Genomic DNA, 16,186 nt, shown 5'->3' on the forward strand with positions numbered 1-16,186 from the left:
GATACCTGCCAAAGTCTTTCTACTCACCAACTCCAAGTTATCTCATACCTAATCACATCATTACGAAGTGGCAACAGATCAGAGCTCTTAATTCCGTTGCCTAACGCGGTCTGGAAGGGAGTCATGACACTCAACGGAGTTCTAGAGAGCTCTTCGATATATCTCGCAATGAAGAGCCGACCTTCTCCAAGAGAATATGTACGTCAAATCTCTTCTTTTCGATACTTTTTACTGTCCAAGTTGACGCCAGTAGCACTGGGGACTAATTACCACTGATGACATTGGAGGGCCTGTTCTTCATCACGCGACGAACCTTGCGGGACCATGGAAATACGAGGAGAGACGGGGCCAATCAGCTATCGACCAAACTCTGATAGTACTGGTCAAAGCGAGCCGCGTCTCCAATGTACTGCGCGCCACGCAGATCATCCAGTCTGTTCCTGCAGATGGAAAGCCATCATGTCGAACTGGAGCGGATTTCACGTGCCGAATCTGGGTCAAGGATGCTCTAGTCGAATTACACGAAAAGGGAGGGATTTTTCTTGCCAATGATATTGGTACGTAGGGACAGGAGCTCCAAGTACTGCAGCCCTTACGCTGACCTACGGGATAGAAGTGATTGAGACAGAAGCAATAGCATATGCCGAGAGGTATGCTGCCGACAGCGAGCAGGGTAAGGGGACAGCAGTCGTCAATGGTGCCTTTGCACCGAGTCCCCAGTGGCCCCCTATTGAACGACCTAGAAAGCATGTCTTCAGATTAGGCGACTGACGAATGTCTGCTTGTCTTTGCCTAGGAATGATTCTAAAACCCCCTATCCAATATCAGTCACCGCGGTTGGACTGTACTCGGGCGCTAAGAGGCCGAACGGCCCGCTGTAGCCGGGTTTATTAGCAACCATGACATACTCAGATATGGTCGCGTGCTACTCAGGGACATTGAGATTTGTTTTCACAAGGGGCGGAAAAGGATTGTCTGAAGTGATAGATGTAGTCAAAGGATAAAGGGGTAGGACCTAATGGCCGCAAGAGTGCAGAGTTCGGAGTTTCTTGCCCAAGCAAGAATGGAACTTTTGCAAAAAGTATTAAGGTTAAAAACAAGGGCTTGCTACCTAAGCACGATCTTGTGGGCAGGATCTCGTAACTATGATCCTACGTACATGCAGCTGGAATACGGGGTCGACCAAATGTTTGATCAGTTAGTTTCTATTACTAGGGCGGACTTGCTTCATACGGAGTCACCGTACTAATATCAAAGATGCAAAAGAAATATGTGGTAATGCGGTGTATAATAATGCCGAGCCTAAGAACCAAGAGCTGTGATGAAGTGACTGCCTCTTGACCATGACAAAAAACTCATGCGGGGTCCATGACCTGACTAGACATATTTTCCCTGTCGAAGTTGCATAAGGACACTTATGCTAGACCTATGTTTAGATCCTGAAGGAGCTGTCATTCATCTCGTATAACACGTCAAGGCAATCCCGACCCCTGGATCCAACAGCCCGCATGTCAAACCATCGAAGCTCGGTAACTGCATATGTTCCGGGGTCCCGAGTCCACAAAACGCGGACCGCGATGCGCTAAGCTCAGTAGCGGAATGATAATTGACCATGGCATCATGAACTGCCAAAATACGAGAGGACCATTCAGAGGGTATTCCCAGCTGGAGCTCGTGATCTTTTTCTGTTTTGGTGTTAACCTAAGGAGTGGCTTGAGCTACCCTGAACTAACAAACTAGACGCAGCAAATCGCACGTGAGACGTTTCATTACCGTGTAACCGGCCGTTAGAGGCTAATTTCTGCCCGGAGAAACTTTCTCGTGATTCACTACAGCGCAAATAGCTACGTGTCAGCAGCACAGAACGTCAATCGCATTTACCAGGCGTGCAGAATTATCCAATGACATCAATACTGAATCAAGGGATGAAAAACCAGCAAATCACAGAGATTCTGGTGTTTAGCCGCGATGCGCTAACTCATCTTAGTCGGATGATCTACTGCAACCCTTCACTGTCAGACCTCCCCACTGCCCCAGGGGGTCTAGAATGTGCGCCCCCTGCAACTTGTGATGCCGCTATTCCGCGACAAGAACAACATTTCCGATGTAGCCGGTCCCTTGGTTTTAGCCACCTTGGCACCTTCCTTCGCGAGAGGGGAAGGGGACCTTTTCTTCTTCTTCCTTAATGATCTACACGAGAAGGAAGTGGCTGACGTTGGATTGGATAGGGAGGATTGCCAGCGCAGAGAGGCTGAGCTGAAGAGGAGCTGTTTTGGTACAGTAGGCAGAAGTTTTAATATGACTCAGGCCATCATGACCCCACCAATTTCGCTCGTTTATGCAATGTCCTTTGAAACGAGGGATAATGAGTAAATGCGCTTTGTTCTGTTTCCCATTGTGTTTACATACCGAAGATGAACAAAACATTTGACTTTTTCACTTCGGATAACGGCTTGGACACTCCCTACCTGAACCATGTGAGGGAAACCTTGTTGCCATCTGGCATGCTACTGTACTTTTGGGTTATGACGAAAGAGTCAGTGAAAAGGGTGCAATGACATGGCATGACATTGACAATTCAGCGTTAGGGCTGCAGCTCCTCCTCTCATTCTCAGGTCCAGATTCGGGAATAACCGAGCAAGGGTTTTCTCTTCCGCCCAACCAAGTCTCGGCCGCTATGCAGCAGAAAGAAATTGGTCTCGTGATGCATGACCTCGGGTACAGCAAGATTAAACGAGCTCCTGCGGTGCATCATACCATAGCATGTTTAGCCTCCATGTACCCCCTCCACCAATAGCACTAGAGTTCTAGCCCGTTACCCAACACTGCCCCCTTTTTTCCCAGTGGGCTTAGTTGAAACTCGGCTCCTCGGCTCGCCCTAAAAACAGGTGAATCCCGCGTCTCCGCCAATCACATTCCTCCAAAGCATAAGCAGACGGTGCCGAAAATCCGCAACACGAGATTGCTTGGGCCAGAGGAGCTAGCCTAGAGCCAGAGGCCCAAAGCAAAGAGGAAACAGCGCACGCGAGCTGTTCTTTTTTATTTTGCATAACGTAAAGGGGGGCGGGCTTCGGTCAGAGCTTTTTGGGTAGACGCCGCAGCTAATTAAAAAAAAAAAAGAGCCATAGACGATGATGGGAATTCTGTTATAATAGTCCCGGGCTCCCGGTTATTTCTCCACATTTTGGATCTCTTGTCTCGAGTTTTCTTGTCTGTTTTTTCTTCTAGAACGAAACGGCGATCATGGTGCTTGGCTTTCAGCTCTGAGGTGACATTATTTTCTTATAAGCATTCTACGTGAACAGTGCTACATACTCTCATTCATTTATCTTATCAATTATCTTATATCTTTTTTAAAGCCTATACGGCTTTTTGTCTACCAGCCATGGTCTGCATACCCTCTTGGCTCACGAGGTTGGGCGCTCGTCTTGCCAATCGCCCATTCATCTTTACTTTTGCTGTCTCAGCCCTCTTCGCATCCAAGCTCGCCCATATTCACAGCCACCGAAACGCCGTCGCTACCGGTCGATTATTCACCTTCTTCAGTACATTCTTCGTGCAAGATATTCTCGTCCTTCTTTTAATCCGACTCCTCCTCGACCAATGGTCTCCCAGGACCCAAATACTACACTACGCCACTACAGCAGTCGCTGGTTTATTAATATTATACAACGTCGCGCTATCGTTAATATCCATTACTTTTTACCTCGTCTCCGGCGCCGAGATTCACTGGCGAAACCTCAACCTTGTGTCCGACCCTACATCCAGAGCCATCTTCCTTTCTGGTCTCGTGACCTTTATCTTGGTCGCTTCTTGCTTGATCGTCTTTGCTTGGCTGCTTCAGAATGTGTGCTATAGAGTGTTTGGGTGGGGTGCGGACATGATCCATTTCCCTTGGGCCATGGCGCGGACTGCGACAAACCGATTCTTGAGGAAGCGCAACATCTATAGCCCTCTTCCCGATCCAGAACCTGCTATTGCTGAGGAGACCAAGTACGATGACATTGACGATGAGGCCTGGTTGGAGGATTTTGTCGAGCATGGCAAGTCGCAGACACTCTACTCTCGAATCTCGCAACGAGTCAGCACTTTCGGCGTTCGAGTGCAGCCTTCAACTGTGAGGCGCATTCACTACGGCATGCCATACTTCTTCTGGTCTCTGTTCACCATTGTCATGCTGGTCTTGTTGCTTGAGCGCCCCGATGATCGATCCCTTCTCTTCCTCTCATGGACCACTGGTCTTCTCCCCTTCGTCGACGTCTCATCAACCGCACCACTCCTCGATCAGCTCCCCTCCAAGTTTGAACAAGTCGGTATTCAGCACCAGTGGGATGAGAAGTCAGCCCTTGGCGAGCCTCCCAAGATGGATTGGCTGCCCAAGGGTAAGCCCCTCGCTGGCTTTGAGGACTGGTATACGCCCAACGAGCTTCACTACAACGCCGCCAAGGATCCCATGAAGATCTCCAACCTCGATCAGCCTGTGCTGGAGGAGCTCAAGGATAAGCTCAAAGATGTCTCTGTCAAGCATGTCATGCTCTTCCTGCTCGAAAGTACCAGGAACGATGTGTTCCCCTTCAAGAAGGGGGGTCACATGTGGGAGAAGTTCAAGGATTCTTACCCTGATAAGAAGATTCCAGAGGATGTTGAGGAACGCCTCAAGAACTTGATGCCAAATGCCCGATATGTCACTGGCGATTACGATGATGGCTTCAAGCATGACAAGACACCCAAGCGTGGCGGTGCTCATTTCAGCAACGCTTACACCTCCGGTACTTACACTCTCAAGAGTCTCGTCGGCACTATCTGTGGTCTCAACCCCCTCATCGCCGACTTCAACCTCGATTACAAGCGTCACATCTACCAGCCCTGTCTCCCTCACATCTTCGACGCCATGAACAAGGCCGAAGACGAGAAAGCTGCCAAGTGGAAGTCATACTTCTTCCAGACTGCCATGATCCACTACGACAACCATCACAAGCTCATGGCTGCCTGCGGTTATCCTGAGGAGAACACCCAGGACCGAGACTCACTTCGCAGTGAGAATGCTAAGCACCGTGTTGATCTGGAGGACATCAACTACTTTGGCTTCCAGGAGGATCCTCTCGAGGACTACATGCGAGATGCTTTCAACGATGCCAAGGAGAACAACGGTCGTGTCTTCCTCACGCATATCACCAGCACGAGTCATCACGCTTACGGTATTCCTAAGAATGAGACGTACACTGCCATCGGCTCTGGCAAGGATATCGATGAGATGTCGCATTACGCCAACGCTGAGAGCTATGATGATAAGTGGATTGGCAAGGTTCTCAAGATGTTGGATGACCAAGGTGTTGCAAATGAGACTCTCATCGTGTTCCTTGGTGATCACGGTGTCTCGCTGGTTGAGAATGGCAAGGCCTCTCCTTACTACAACCCCAGCGTTGGATCTGATCATGTCCCGCTTGTTTTCTCCCACCCGTCTCTTCCCGCCTTCAACGTCGAACACGCCGTTCACTCTACCCAGGTCCTTCCTACGATCCTCGATCTCATGCTCGAGAGCGGCTCATTCGAAGGCGTCAGCCGCAAGGCCGCTGAGTCGCTCGTGGGTAACTACGAAGGCCAATCCCTCCTTCGCCCGATGCAAATGGTCAACAACCAGACAGGCCAAGCCCAATGGCACTTCACCGTCGTCAACCCCGGCCGAGCCATGCTCAACGTGCGCGACGTCCGCTATCCCGACCGTCACCTCAGCGTTCCTCTCATCGACAATACCGAGTGGCGCCTCAGCGATCTCGCTGTCGACCCGTTAGAAAAAGAGCCTGTCCAGGCCTTTGACTACCTCTCCTTCTTGGACTCTGTGGAGAAGAAATGGGGTGTTGAGTGGGCGCAGTGGGTGGAGGAGGGTGCTTTCATGACGAGGTGGCATGTGCAGGAGAATGGAAAGCGTTGGCGTTATGAGAGGAATCCTAATGTTCAAGAGACAAGGGATCAATAAAAAAAGATGGGGGAGTTAAGCGGTATAAATAATGAAGATGTATGAATAGTTTGCATTTTAGAGTTTTGCATTGCGATATCCATTTACAGCATTCTCAATTCGTTGGTACCTCTTATCGTGAAGTATGAATCTCGTTCATTAAAAGTTCGTGAGATGTCACAATGTCACTCAGCAGATTGAACACGATACAAGGAGATGACTTGTATAAGTTTCTGTGCGTTCTTCTGAGCCATGAAATCTAGTCACCGTCAAATGAGCAACACAACATCAAGGCCTCGGGACTTGAGTTTATCCAAGATCAAATGCTCCATGACACAACTTCTCGTATACCCCCACCAATTTCTCTTCGTCGACAGAAGAATTTGCGCCGCACGGTAAAAGTAACACAACAACACGAGAACCCTCGAGTCTCCGTCGCTGATCCAACGGGCAATCGGTCCGGAACAAAGTGCTGGAATACCAAAGAACAGCTCCTCAATGTCAGCCCTAATAGAAGTCATGTCACAGCTCAAAGGGCCTGTGGCAAGTGATGCACAGCACAGAAGGGGCGATATTCGGTACACGAGGGTTTCGAAGACTGAGCGATCGGTTTGGGACGACAGAACCATCGACGCGGTGGGGTGAGTAGGAGTAGGGGAGGTAAACTTGTCAGTGACATCGGTGATGACCTCTTTGAGATGCGTGAGTGACTGATTATTTGTATCCTCTTCACACGATTCCTCCGATGGAGGAGACTTGGGGGAAGGATGTGGTATCTGGTTCTCCATGCCGAGAAGAAGTCGCCAAGCGCACGATGTCGGTTCGTCACTCGGCACAGGGGAACTCTCGCGCTGATACCAAGGATCATCCCAGATCTCCATGAACAAACCAACAAAGCGCTCTGGGTCATGACCCCAAGACACAAGAGCCTGTTCAATGTGAAATCTCGGAGAACGCCGTGCGACGTCGGCAAAAATGCTTCCCTGGTCAATGAAGATGGGCATTGACCGAAACCACATCTCAATGATTCCGGGGGTCAGGAAGAATAATTGATCTTTCGAAAGGTCCAGTTTGGTCTGGCCGTGGAGGAAGTCAAGATCAAACCATGAAATGTAGTTGACAAGAAGGGCTGTTCCCATGAGTGCTTCGCAGTTTTGCCTGTTAAGAGGGCGGGATAAGTTCTTGCGGAATAATTGCACGGTTTTAGCCATTAGATGCTCGGAAGCGTCTTTGTATCTGGGCTCGTGGGGGCACAGTGAAGAAAGTTGCATTGCCGAAGTGCAGAGGATGGCCGACATGACGAAATCTTCCTACTCTATGTCAGTAAGTGTATAACAATTGGGGTTTGTATCGGTACCTGGAAGGCTTGCTGCATGACTAAGGGCCAGATCTGCGGAAATGAAAGGGTCGCTCGGGTTTCCTTATCCCAGTGATGAAACAGCTCGAGATGCATGAGATTGATCCATGGAACCGGGTCTATTGCCTTAGCCACGACGGGAATAGCAACAGAGATATGATGCGGCTGAAAACACTGCTCATTGCGCTGCAAACAATTCGTGCATGGAACTCTCTCATCACACTACACATCATCAATACAAGTCTCACATATCATCAAGGGTAATCATACTTTGACCTTCCGCCGCTTACAAGCATCACAGCCCTTCCGACTCTTCCGATGGGGTCGCTTCTTCCGTGGCTGGTCCAACGCTCCCAGCGTCTGCAGTGAAGGGCTGCTGCCGCTCGTTCCTGGAACGAGGATGGTATTGGAAAAGCGCGGGGATGTCATGGTTTTGTGTGTATGTGTTTTGGGAAAACGAGAAGAAAGTGGGAGAGTGGTTTTGAAGCTTCTCATTAGGTCGAAGGAAGAAGAGTGGAGTCTCGTTTTCCATATGCGGAATGCGAAGAGGACTAGACTTGTTTGGGGATGCGAGATGCGCGATCGGGGAATTGGCGTGTTAGTGCATTTGCGCAGAGTAAGACTCGGGGTGATATATCAAGGTATTACTATCTTCTTGAAACTATGTTTACAACTCTCTCCTTATTAAAGACCCTTTTCTCTTTCAATCCTCAAGATGGTCTCGTTAATCTCAAGTCCCCGTCACCCACCATAACCCAGCACCATCTCCCGCCATGTCTTCAGTCCCTCAAGGAGGTCTGATCCTCGTCACAGGCGCCAATGGATACATAGCAAGCGTGACTGTCCAAGTATTTCTACAGCGCGGTTATCGTGTCCGTGGTACCGTCCGTTCAATCACCGCCAATGCCTGGATGAAACCATTCTTTGGCCCCAATTTCGAGCTCGTCGAAGTTCCCGACATTTCGACCCCTGGTGCTTTCGACAAGGCACTCCAAGGTGTAGATGGCGTGGCCCATATGGCTATGAACATGGATATGAACCCTCAGAACCAAGAAGTTATCGACAACACCATCAATTCGAACCTGTACCTTCTTGAAGCGGTGGCAAGAGTCCCAAGCGTCAAGAGCGTTGTCATTACCTCGTCACTGGCAGCATGTGCTCTTCCAACAACTGGCGAACCGTACAAGATCGATGTGACGACCTGGAACACTGACGCGATTAACAAGACAGCTGAACCATGGGATGGGCAAGGGAACCCACGATGGCATGGGATCGTGCTATATGGAGCCGCCAAAGCACGAAGCGAACAAGCTGCATTCGCTTGGGTGCATGAGCATAAGCCATCCTTCTCCTTCAACACAGTTGTTCCCAATGTCAACTTTGGTATCGCCATATCGCCCGAGAACATGAGCTACCGTAGCTCAGCCGCCGTCATCGACGCCGTTGTGAAAGGCTACCCCGATGCGCCGTCTATCCTACCATCGCAATGGTACGTCGACGTTGAGGATACAGCACTGCTACACCTAGCTGCATTGACGCTCGACGATGTGAATAACGAGCGACTTCTTGCGTTCGGTGGGAGATATTGCTGGACTGTGATTCTCGAGATACTCCATCGACGGTTTCCGGACAAGGTTCTGCTTAAGAATGTGAAAGAGTCAGCTGTGGATGCAGGAGAGGTAGACAATAAGAGGAGTGCTGAGGTTTTGAGGAAGATGGGGAAACTGGAGGGGTTTACAGGTTTGGAGCAAACTCTGGTCAAGGCAGTCAAGACCATTCTTGAGAATAAGGAGAAGAATGTGCCCAAGACGCCCATTGATGTGTACTACGACTCACTGGCAAAGGCCTAAGTAGGATAGATAGAAGCAATAAGAACAACTCCGTTCGTTGCACATCAACTCTTCGTGGCTATCGAGGGAAGGGTTGTCTCCATCACAATGATTTGCCACTTTTAAAACTCTCTTACCAACAATACTGCTTAGTCCGTCGGAACGCGTCACTCCGTTACGATATCAACTCGAGTTCTAAGGCGTCAAGAAGGCATACGAAGAGGGGAGGATGTGCTACATTGCGAGATCCATTTCACGACGGCCCAGGGTACGTGCTGAGAGATGGCGAGTGCCTGCGAACTCACCCAGCTCACGTCGGAAGAAGGGCGGGTGATTAATCAATGGAGAGGTCCCATCGAGAAGACACATGCCGTTAGTCACGGCAATGATTTGAAGATTGAATCATCAGCAAAGCCAATTGCTCACTGCATTATCCTTACTTCCGACACGTACTCCCACGAAGTCTCTTAACAACACTAATGTTTCCGACTCACGAGAGCAAGGTTTTCATAGTTATTCACTGCGGATCAGCAACGCATGATACCATCGATCGGTAGATTACACTGATATCCCGACAATCTTGCATCAGTTAGTAGCATTGATACGATCTCCATTATCCCGAACCGCAAATTCGTCATCCAAACGCCCACAATCGAGATATTCAAAATGGTACCGCCGGTCTTTCATGTCCAGGAGCTTCGACACTCACCCACAGCCGTGAATAAGGATTGTTGACACCGAGTGGAGAACTCCGTATCCGTATTTCCCCAGACTTGTCTTGTCCTGTCCTGTCTTGTCATCCAAATCCTACCCCGCACGTTTTCTCAGTCGGCAGCTGTAGTGCGGAGCCGACTCATAAACCTTGCCGACCATGCTGATCGCCACGAGCCTTGCCGCATTGAGCTAGTTCCTTGATTCACGGAGTCGGCTCCGACTTTACTTTGAATGTCTTGCTCCATGGGGTATTCTATGAGCCAGAAATCTTAATGTGCAGATCAATACCAAGAATCAGAGGCAGGATATTGACACAGAGACGCTTCGAAGATGTCCATAATATAGACTGGCCTGGCTGTAAGCTGTACAGTAGGAAACAGACGAGGAGGAGGGCAATTTCGTATCACAGGATCCCTGCCCTTATCACGTAGCATTCACACGGCATATGCACTGCACTGACCCAACTACCTGCTAAACTTCCATACCGCCATGTGGTTTCCCAGCGTTAACTCCAGCCCAAGCTCTGCGTATGCCACAAACTTTCCCCGTGGGGTTGCATCTCCCCCCACGGGGATCAAATCCGGCGCGTCTAGAATTAGATCTCAACCCAATACCACCACTCAGGCGCCATTGTAGCAGGGACAAGCACCGCAGCCGATCATGCACTCGCCACGGTAGGCATAGCGCACCCTCTCATACCCCGGTGCCGAAACTGTTGAGCTTCACAGAAGTCCCCCTCTCCCTTGACGTGTCTAGACTTGATTCAGAACGTGGCTTTTCCGTGCCTTCCGTATAGAAGAGCCTCCTGTTCACAGCTTGAATCGGGAACCGACTGCCGATAGGTATATGTCGTTCAGTAAGGTACATGTCTCATCGCCGGAAGCGTGAGTCCCAGCGGGTACACGTCTTCGTCTCAGGTACACGGTTTCCGGGGCAAGGGAGCTTCGCCCTAATCTCCAACCCCAGCTTCCCCAGATTACCATCGTGGAGACAATCCTCTGGAGTACATATTCTGGGTCGTGCCATCTTCTCTCTTCCTCTCTCACTCCACTGTTTTACCCACACATTGCTCCAGTATTACCACCGATCAACATGTCTACTTCACCTATCAAGACGTTCACCGAGCAGGGCGCTGATCATCTGGAGAGGGCCCATACCACGGGGAGTATCTCCATGTCTCCTGAGCTGTTTGAGCAGCTGTACTTGGCGCCTCATAGTCGAGTGAAGGGTGATTTGCGGCAGAAGCTGGGCAATCCGACGCCATTGGGTAAGACATTATTGCGTCTTTCGCTTATATTTTACTGACGCGATGATTAGCTTTGGGTGGCTTCTTGCTCTGCACGACTCCTGCTTCCATGGCACTGCTTGGCTGGCGAGGCTCAGGAGGCTTTGGAGCTGGTGCAAACGTGTAAGTGTCACTGACCGTCTTCCAACATTGTTGATCTAATCAATCCATAGCGGCGCTTACTTCTGGTTCGGCGGTCTCCTCATGCTTCTCGGTAGCATTGGCGAATGGGTACAGTCACCTCACCCCTCGAGCGAACTATACAAATCAGCATTCTAACAAGCCCAAGATTCTAGGAAACACCTTCCCCTCGGTCCTGTTCGGTCTCTTTGGTGGTTTCTGGTTCACCTTTGGTTCTACCATCGTTCCAGACTATAATGCCTATGGCCTCTACTCCAAAACTGACGTTGTTGCGGACGGCCTGAAGGAAGGGGAATTCTACTCGACCTTCTCGTTCTTCCTCATCTCAATGGGCATCCTCTGCGCCGTCTTCGCCGTTGCCAGTATCCGCACGAACGTGGTGTTGTTTACTATCCTCGTTATCCTGGTTCCTTGCTGTACGCTCCCCAATACTCCTGCTACGCGTTTTGTCGCTGACAGTTTCTCACTACAGTCGGCTGCCTCTCTGCCTCGTTCTTCGCTGTTGCAAATGGCGAGTCTGCTAAAGCGCTTACATACCAGCACGCTGGTGCTGCGATTCTTTTTGTTGTGTCGCTTCTGGGCTGGTACATCTTCCTGAGCCATATCCTGCTGTCGGTCGATTTCCCGTATATTCTCCCTCTGGGCGATCTTTCTTCCAGAATCCCTGGTGCCACCAAGGTCAAGAAGGATACACACTCTGAGGAGGAGAAGGTCTAGAGATTTCTTGGTATACAGATAGCATAGCGGCTTTTACGATGGCTCTTTGACTGAGTCTAAACTTGGAGGATGCTGAATCGTGGGCGACGATGGAAAGGACAAAATTGGAGGAGGCATTAGCAATAGTCTAACACATACAAAATTGAAACAACTGCTGGAATGCACCCGGTAGTAAATAGTAGCCAAGGATAAAGGTTGCTTATCATTTATCTGATACCGTAACTGCTCAACAAAGTTCGCCTTATGTTACATGACAGTCGCACCATTCGAGCCAGTGTAGTATTGCAAGTAAAACCCTCAGGGTCAGGATTGAGTTTAATACTATGGTTGTCTTCTCAAAGAATAAAAGACAGTTGCACTGTATCGTCACATTCATTCTCAAATACCGTCCACGGACAAACGGTATCAGTTCCGACAGTTTGTTTGCGTGATCCACCCCCATCCCATTCCCCGCAAGCTCTGGGGAACGCCCAGTCCACTAAACCAACCAACCAACCAATAACACTCACAACAATTGCAGAGGCTTCCACTAACGATGCCGTTGACTCGTAAACGGGCTAGCGCCGTGCGGGGAAAGAGGGCAGGTCGGTGGAACGGCCCTGAATATCTATGGACCGCTTTCTCTCATCTTGTTTCTTTCCTCTATTCTTTCTCCACTGACACTCGACTCCCACTATCTCTACCCAAGCTGTTGGTATTCTAGCCTTGTCAGACCCTCTTTTATTATCCTGGTAGGAAACGTCTGTTCTCAGGTGCAGCATGTCGGAACCGAAAGTTAGGAGGCAAAACCACTCCTGCGACCACTGCAGGAAGAGTAAGAAGGCGTGCGATGGGTATATTCGCAATGAGAAGCCGGCAGTCTCACCTGATGCAACGTCGCCCACTTCTGGGTCGCAAATCTGTAAGTTATAGCCATGCATACTACCCCCCTCCAGGCGTCAGGGATTGACCATGCCGCTTTGTTAGATGGAGGATCGGAACCAGGACTCAAGTCCTGCTCGTACTGTATCAGAACCAAGAAGGTTTGCAGTCTGAACCCACAGTGGGGAAAGACTCGATCAAGGTCTCGAGTTAGTGAGACAGGGTCAAGCATCACCAGCACCTCCAACGACAGCTCACAGAGCAAGAGGAAGCGCAATGAGTCTCCCGCCACTACTACTGCCCCTTCACTTAACGCAAAATACTGCGACATCACTGCAGCGAATATGCTGCAGATGCTTCAGGACTCTACACCTGGGCAAGGTCTATCCTGGAACAACCCTTTCAGCACAGACATCCCTTCCTTTCTCTCCCTGGACCAAAACCTCGATGGCCAAAGCCTCGCGATGAGCTTCTCTAGTCCAGAGAGTGCTTCGCAGACTGTTGCAAAAGACACTATTGATGAAGGGCTGCCCGAACTCACAAAGCAGACATCCCATGCTGCAACTGACGCCTTGGACAACGCGACATCCTATTCAGGCTCACAGGACTTTGACATAAATAATCTCTGGGACTTGGACTTCTCAGAAATCAACTCTGCACCACTAGACACGCTTTCATCAATAGAATCTCCGGCCTATGGACACAAAGCTGTTCAGGTGAAACGCAGAGCTCGGTTGCCCTCCAATGACTGGTCAGGATATCCTAACTTCTCACCGTCACCGTTCACTAGCGACTCTCTCATCATGCAAACCTCCAATCGATATATGATCACCGAGAGTCTTCTTCAGATATATCATGACGTCCTGGAGAATAACCTTGCATGCTGGCTAGCGGAGGAGAATTGCCCATATAAGCTACAAGTTGTCGCTCGCACTAGTCCAGCGCCAGAACCCAAACTAGCTGCGGCTCCAGGACCCTCCCGACATAATCCGAATCTTCCGCCAGAATGGGGTGCCGCTTGGTCGAACAGGATGTATCGTCGCGTCGTGGAACTAGATCGAGCCGCTCAGTCAGCGAGGCTGATCAACCTTACACGTTCTGAAAGCCAAGCTGCATCTCGAGTACTAGATCTCGTCATAATGGCTTTCACAACACAATGGGCCCAGGGCAACCGTCGCCAAGAAAGGTTCTCCATGGGGCCGAACGACTTTGCCACTGAAGCAGATGACCTAGCCGACGCTCTGAATCAAGAGTTTGAAGAGAGCTTACAGCAATCGGTATGGGAGCAAGCAAAGAGGGCACTTCAAGACGTGGTTGATGTCGAGTCTTATCGCGTCATCTACGCTGAACTGATATTTGGTCTCACACAAAAGCCCTGGGCTAGCGATGAGTATCAACAGAAATCCTTTGGATCTAAGAAAGGAAAAAGTGGCAAGGGTATCAAAGAGAACGCGATGCCAGAGATTATCGAGATTATGTCTCAGGAAGGACCTCATATCTATTTGGAGCGGGCAACGAGGAAGATTCACGCTCTCAAGTTCAGGTTTGAAGCCAGTGAATCTGGTTTCATGGAGACGAGCAAAAAGCACGCTCCTCGGAGGTTAACTGAGGAGAACAGGCGGACCATCGGCTTACTCTACTGGCTTGCTGTCATGTTTGATACAGTCTCTTCATCGATGAATGAACGGCCAGTTGCACTAGCTGATGAAGACTGTCAACATGAAGATGCAGACCAAATACTGGCAGACAGTATGCGGGCAGCTCAGAAGAGTCGGCGAGGAAGCCAACGATGGAAAATGGAACTGTTTATCCAAGATGATGCAACGAAACCAACAGTCGGAACAAGGTGGCCATGCTCATATGATGATGCGATGCAAATGGTTGCCAAGTCAGCACCTGTTAAGATCCTAATCTATCGACACTTGTCGTATCTTCAAAACGCGCTGCGAAAACGAGAATGTGCCCAGGCAATCGAGGAGATTATTCAGCAAACGACTCTACTATACCGGTACTGGAACATGACCCACGGTGCCTTCTTTCGAGATCTCATCAGACACTATGATACAGTCCCGCCCCGGATTAGAAGCTGGTTCTTCTGCATTGCAGTCCCGTGGCATCTCGGCGCTTTAATGCTCGCAGATGTTCTTGAGTTCATCGACAAGAACAACTACGGTCTTGACCAAGCCCGTCAAAAGCGACTAAGCGGCAACGTCGCAGCCCGAATCCGCAAAGCCAGTGCCATCGAACTCGCCGACCTCGCTCAAGTAACGACACCGCGACTGTTTCAAGAAGCTGGTATAAACGCCGCGCAACTTCCAGATTACCACTTCGCAGTCAGCGAGGGGCCATTGCTGACCGAGCCTTGGACTGTTATCCTTATAAGAGGGTTTACGAAAGCGTGTTTGTTTCATTTGGACATGGCTGATGACTTTCAGCAGCATGAGGGAGATCTTTTGGGTCATGATAGTGAAGATTTTCAGGATAGTTTGAGGAGGGCGGAGTATTGTATAAGGGCGCTTTGGTGTCTGGGGAAGAAATCAGAGATGTCGAGGAATATTACCAAGGTGCTTGTTGGGGCGCTACAAGAGCTACAGATATGATTCTGAAGTTGTGTTTTCTCAGCACTTTGGTCGGCAAAGCGATAATAATAGCATGTTGTGCGTGTTGCCAGAAAAGGTTTGAAAATCAATTGAGAAATGGCTCGTTAGAAGCTTATAATGTGAAAGAATATTGTGTCCTCATCACCTGGACTAACAGAATAAACTTAAAGGCAGCAATCAACCACATAGTAACTGTGTATGTAACAGTAATATGAAAGAATGAGATTTGGTAATAAGGAAATTCTGCATTCAAATACATTTGCTTACAATCGACCCGCCCCAAAAATGATAGCCGCTGAAATTATGAGGCGAGAACGGGAAGTACCGTAGAAACTCATGAAATTCGTAACGCCCCGTAGATACTTTTCTCCTAATTCTACAGCTCTAATTAGTGTAGAAGAAAATAAAGATCTAACATCACGCTAATTTACACCTCTAATTAAGTAAGGATAGCAGCTTTGGATCCACAGGGCGTTACGAATCTCATGAGTTTCTACGGTAATACGAAGGGTTAGACCTTGTACCAATAGCAGACAATGGTAAGGCATCTTCATGATTGGGAGTTTATCGGACTCGCGATGATTGGTTGGAACATCCTGAAGGACGCCTGAGCTGAAGGCCAGGTTGTCACACAGGCGGCTATTGCCACTCATCGACGGGTGATATTGCCCCACAGACTCCGCACGACGGTCAGGTCATTCGTATAAAGGCTGCTCGACGATCACT

General features: G+C 49.5%; 6 protein-coding genes; 5 read left to right on the forward strand and 1 right to left on the reverse strand.

Moving 5' to 3' along the window:
• Nucleotides 1–168: 168 nt before the first annotated feature.
• On the forward strand, nt 169–771 carry FFUJ_09276 (uncharacterized protein; the record flags this gene model as incomplete). XM_023568839.1 has 3 exons in its annotated part: nt 169–198; nt 254–557; nt 614–771. The coding sequence occupies 3 exons, from the start codon at nt 169–171 to the stop codon at nt 769–771; spliced, it is 492 nt and encodes a 163-aa protein (XP_023435975.1).
• A 2,614-nt stretch (nt 772–3,385) lies between these two features.
• FFUJ_09275 (related to sulfatase) lies at nt 3,386–5,977 on the forward strand (the record flags this gene model as incomplete). Its single annotated transcript, XM_023568841.1, has 1 exon — nt 3,386–5,977. One exon carries the CDS (start codon nt 3,386–3,388, stop codon nt 5,975–5,977), a length of 2,592 nt encoding a protein of 863 aa, XP_023435976.1.
• A 248-nt stretch (nt 5,978–6,225) lies between these two features.
• Nucleotides 6,226–7,742, reverse strand: FFUJ_09274 (uncharacterized protein; the record flags this gene model as incomplete). XM_023568842.1 has 3 exons in its annotated part: nt 6,226–7,266; nt 7,314–7,535; nt 7,584–7,742. 3 exons carry the CDS (start codon nt 7,740–7,742, stop codon nt 6,226–6,228), a joined length of 1,422 nt encoding a protein of 473 aa, XP_023435977.1.
• Nucleotides 7,743–8,086: 344 nt separating this feature from the next.
• Nucleotides 8,087–9,163, forward strand: FFUJ_09273 (related to aldehyde reductase II; the record flags this gene model as incomplete). Its single annotated transcript, XM_023568843.1, has 1 exon — nt 8,087–9,163. One exon carries the CDS (start codon nt 8,087–8,089, stop codon nt 9,161–9,163), a length of 1,077 nt encoding a protein of 358 aa, XP_023435978.1.
• Nucleotides 9,164–10,948: 1,785 nt separating this feature from the next.
• Nucleotides 10,949–11,999, forward strand: FFUJ_09272 (related to Y.lipolytica GPR1 protein and Fun34p; the record flags this gene model as incomplete). XM_023568844.1 has 5 exons in its annotated part: nt 10,949–11,123; nt 11,174–11,264; nt 11,315–11,372; nt 11,431–11,698; nt 11,755–11,999. The coding sequence occupies 5 exons, from the start codon at nt 10,949–10,951 to the stop codon at nt 11,997–11,999; spliced, it is 837 nt and encodes a 278-aa protein (XP_023435979.1).
• Nucleotides 12,000–12,758: 759 nt separating this feature from the next.
• FFUJ_09271 (related to regulatory protein alcR) lies at nt 12,759–15,460 on the forward strand (the record flags this gene model as incomplete). XM_023568845.1 has 2 exons in its annotated part: nt 12,759–12,900; nt 12,966–15,460. The coding sequence occupies 2 exons, from the start codon at nt 12,759–12,761 to the stop codon at nt 15,458–15,460; spliced, it is 2,637 nt and encodes an 878-aa protein (XP_023435980.1).
• Nucleotides 15,461–16,186: the final 726 nt, after the last annotated feature.

This window comes from Fusarium fujikuroi, chromosome FFUJ_chr09, assembly GCF_900079805.1.
Source record: "Fusarium fujikuroi IMI 58289 draft genome, chromosome FFUJ_chr09".
Lineage (NCBI taxonomy): Eukaryota > Fungi > Ascomycota > Sordariomycetes > Hypocreales > Nectriaceae > Fusarium > Fusarium fujikuroi.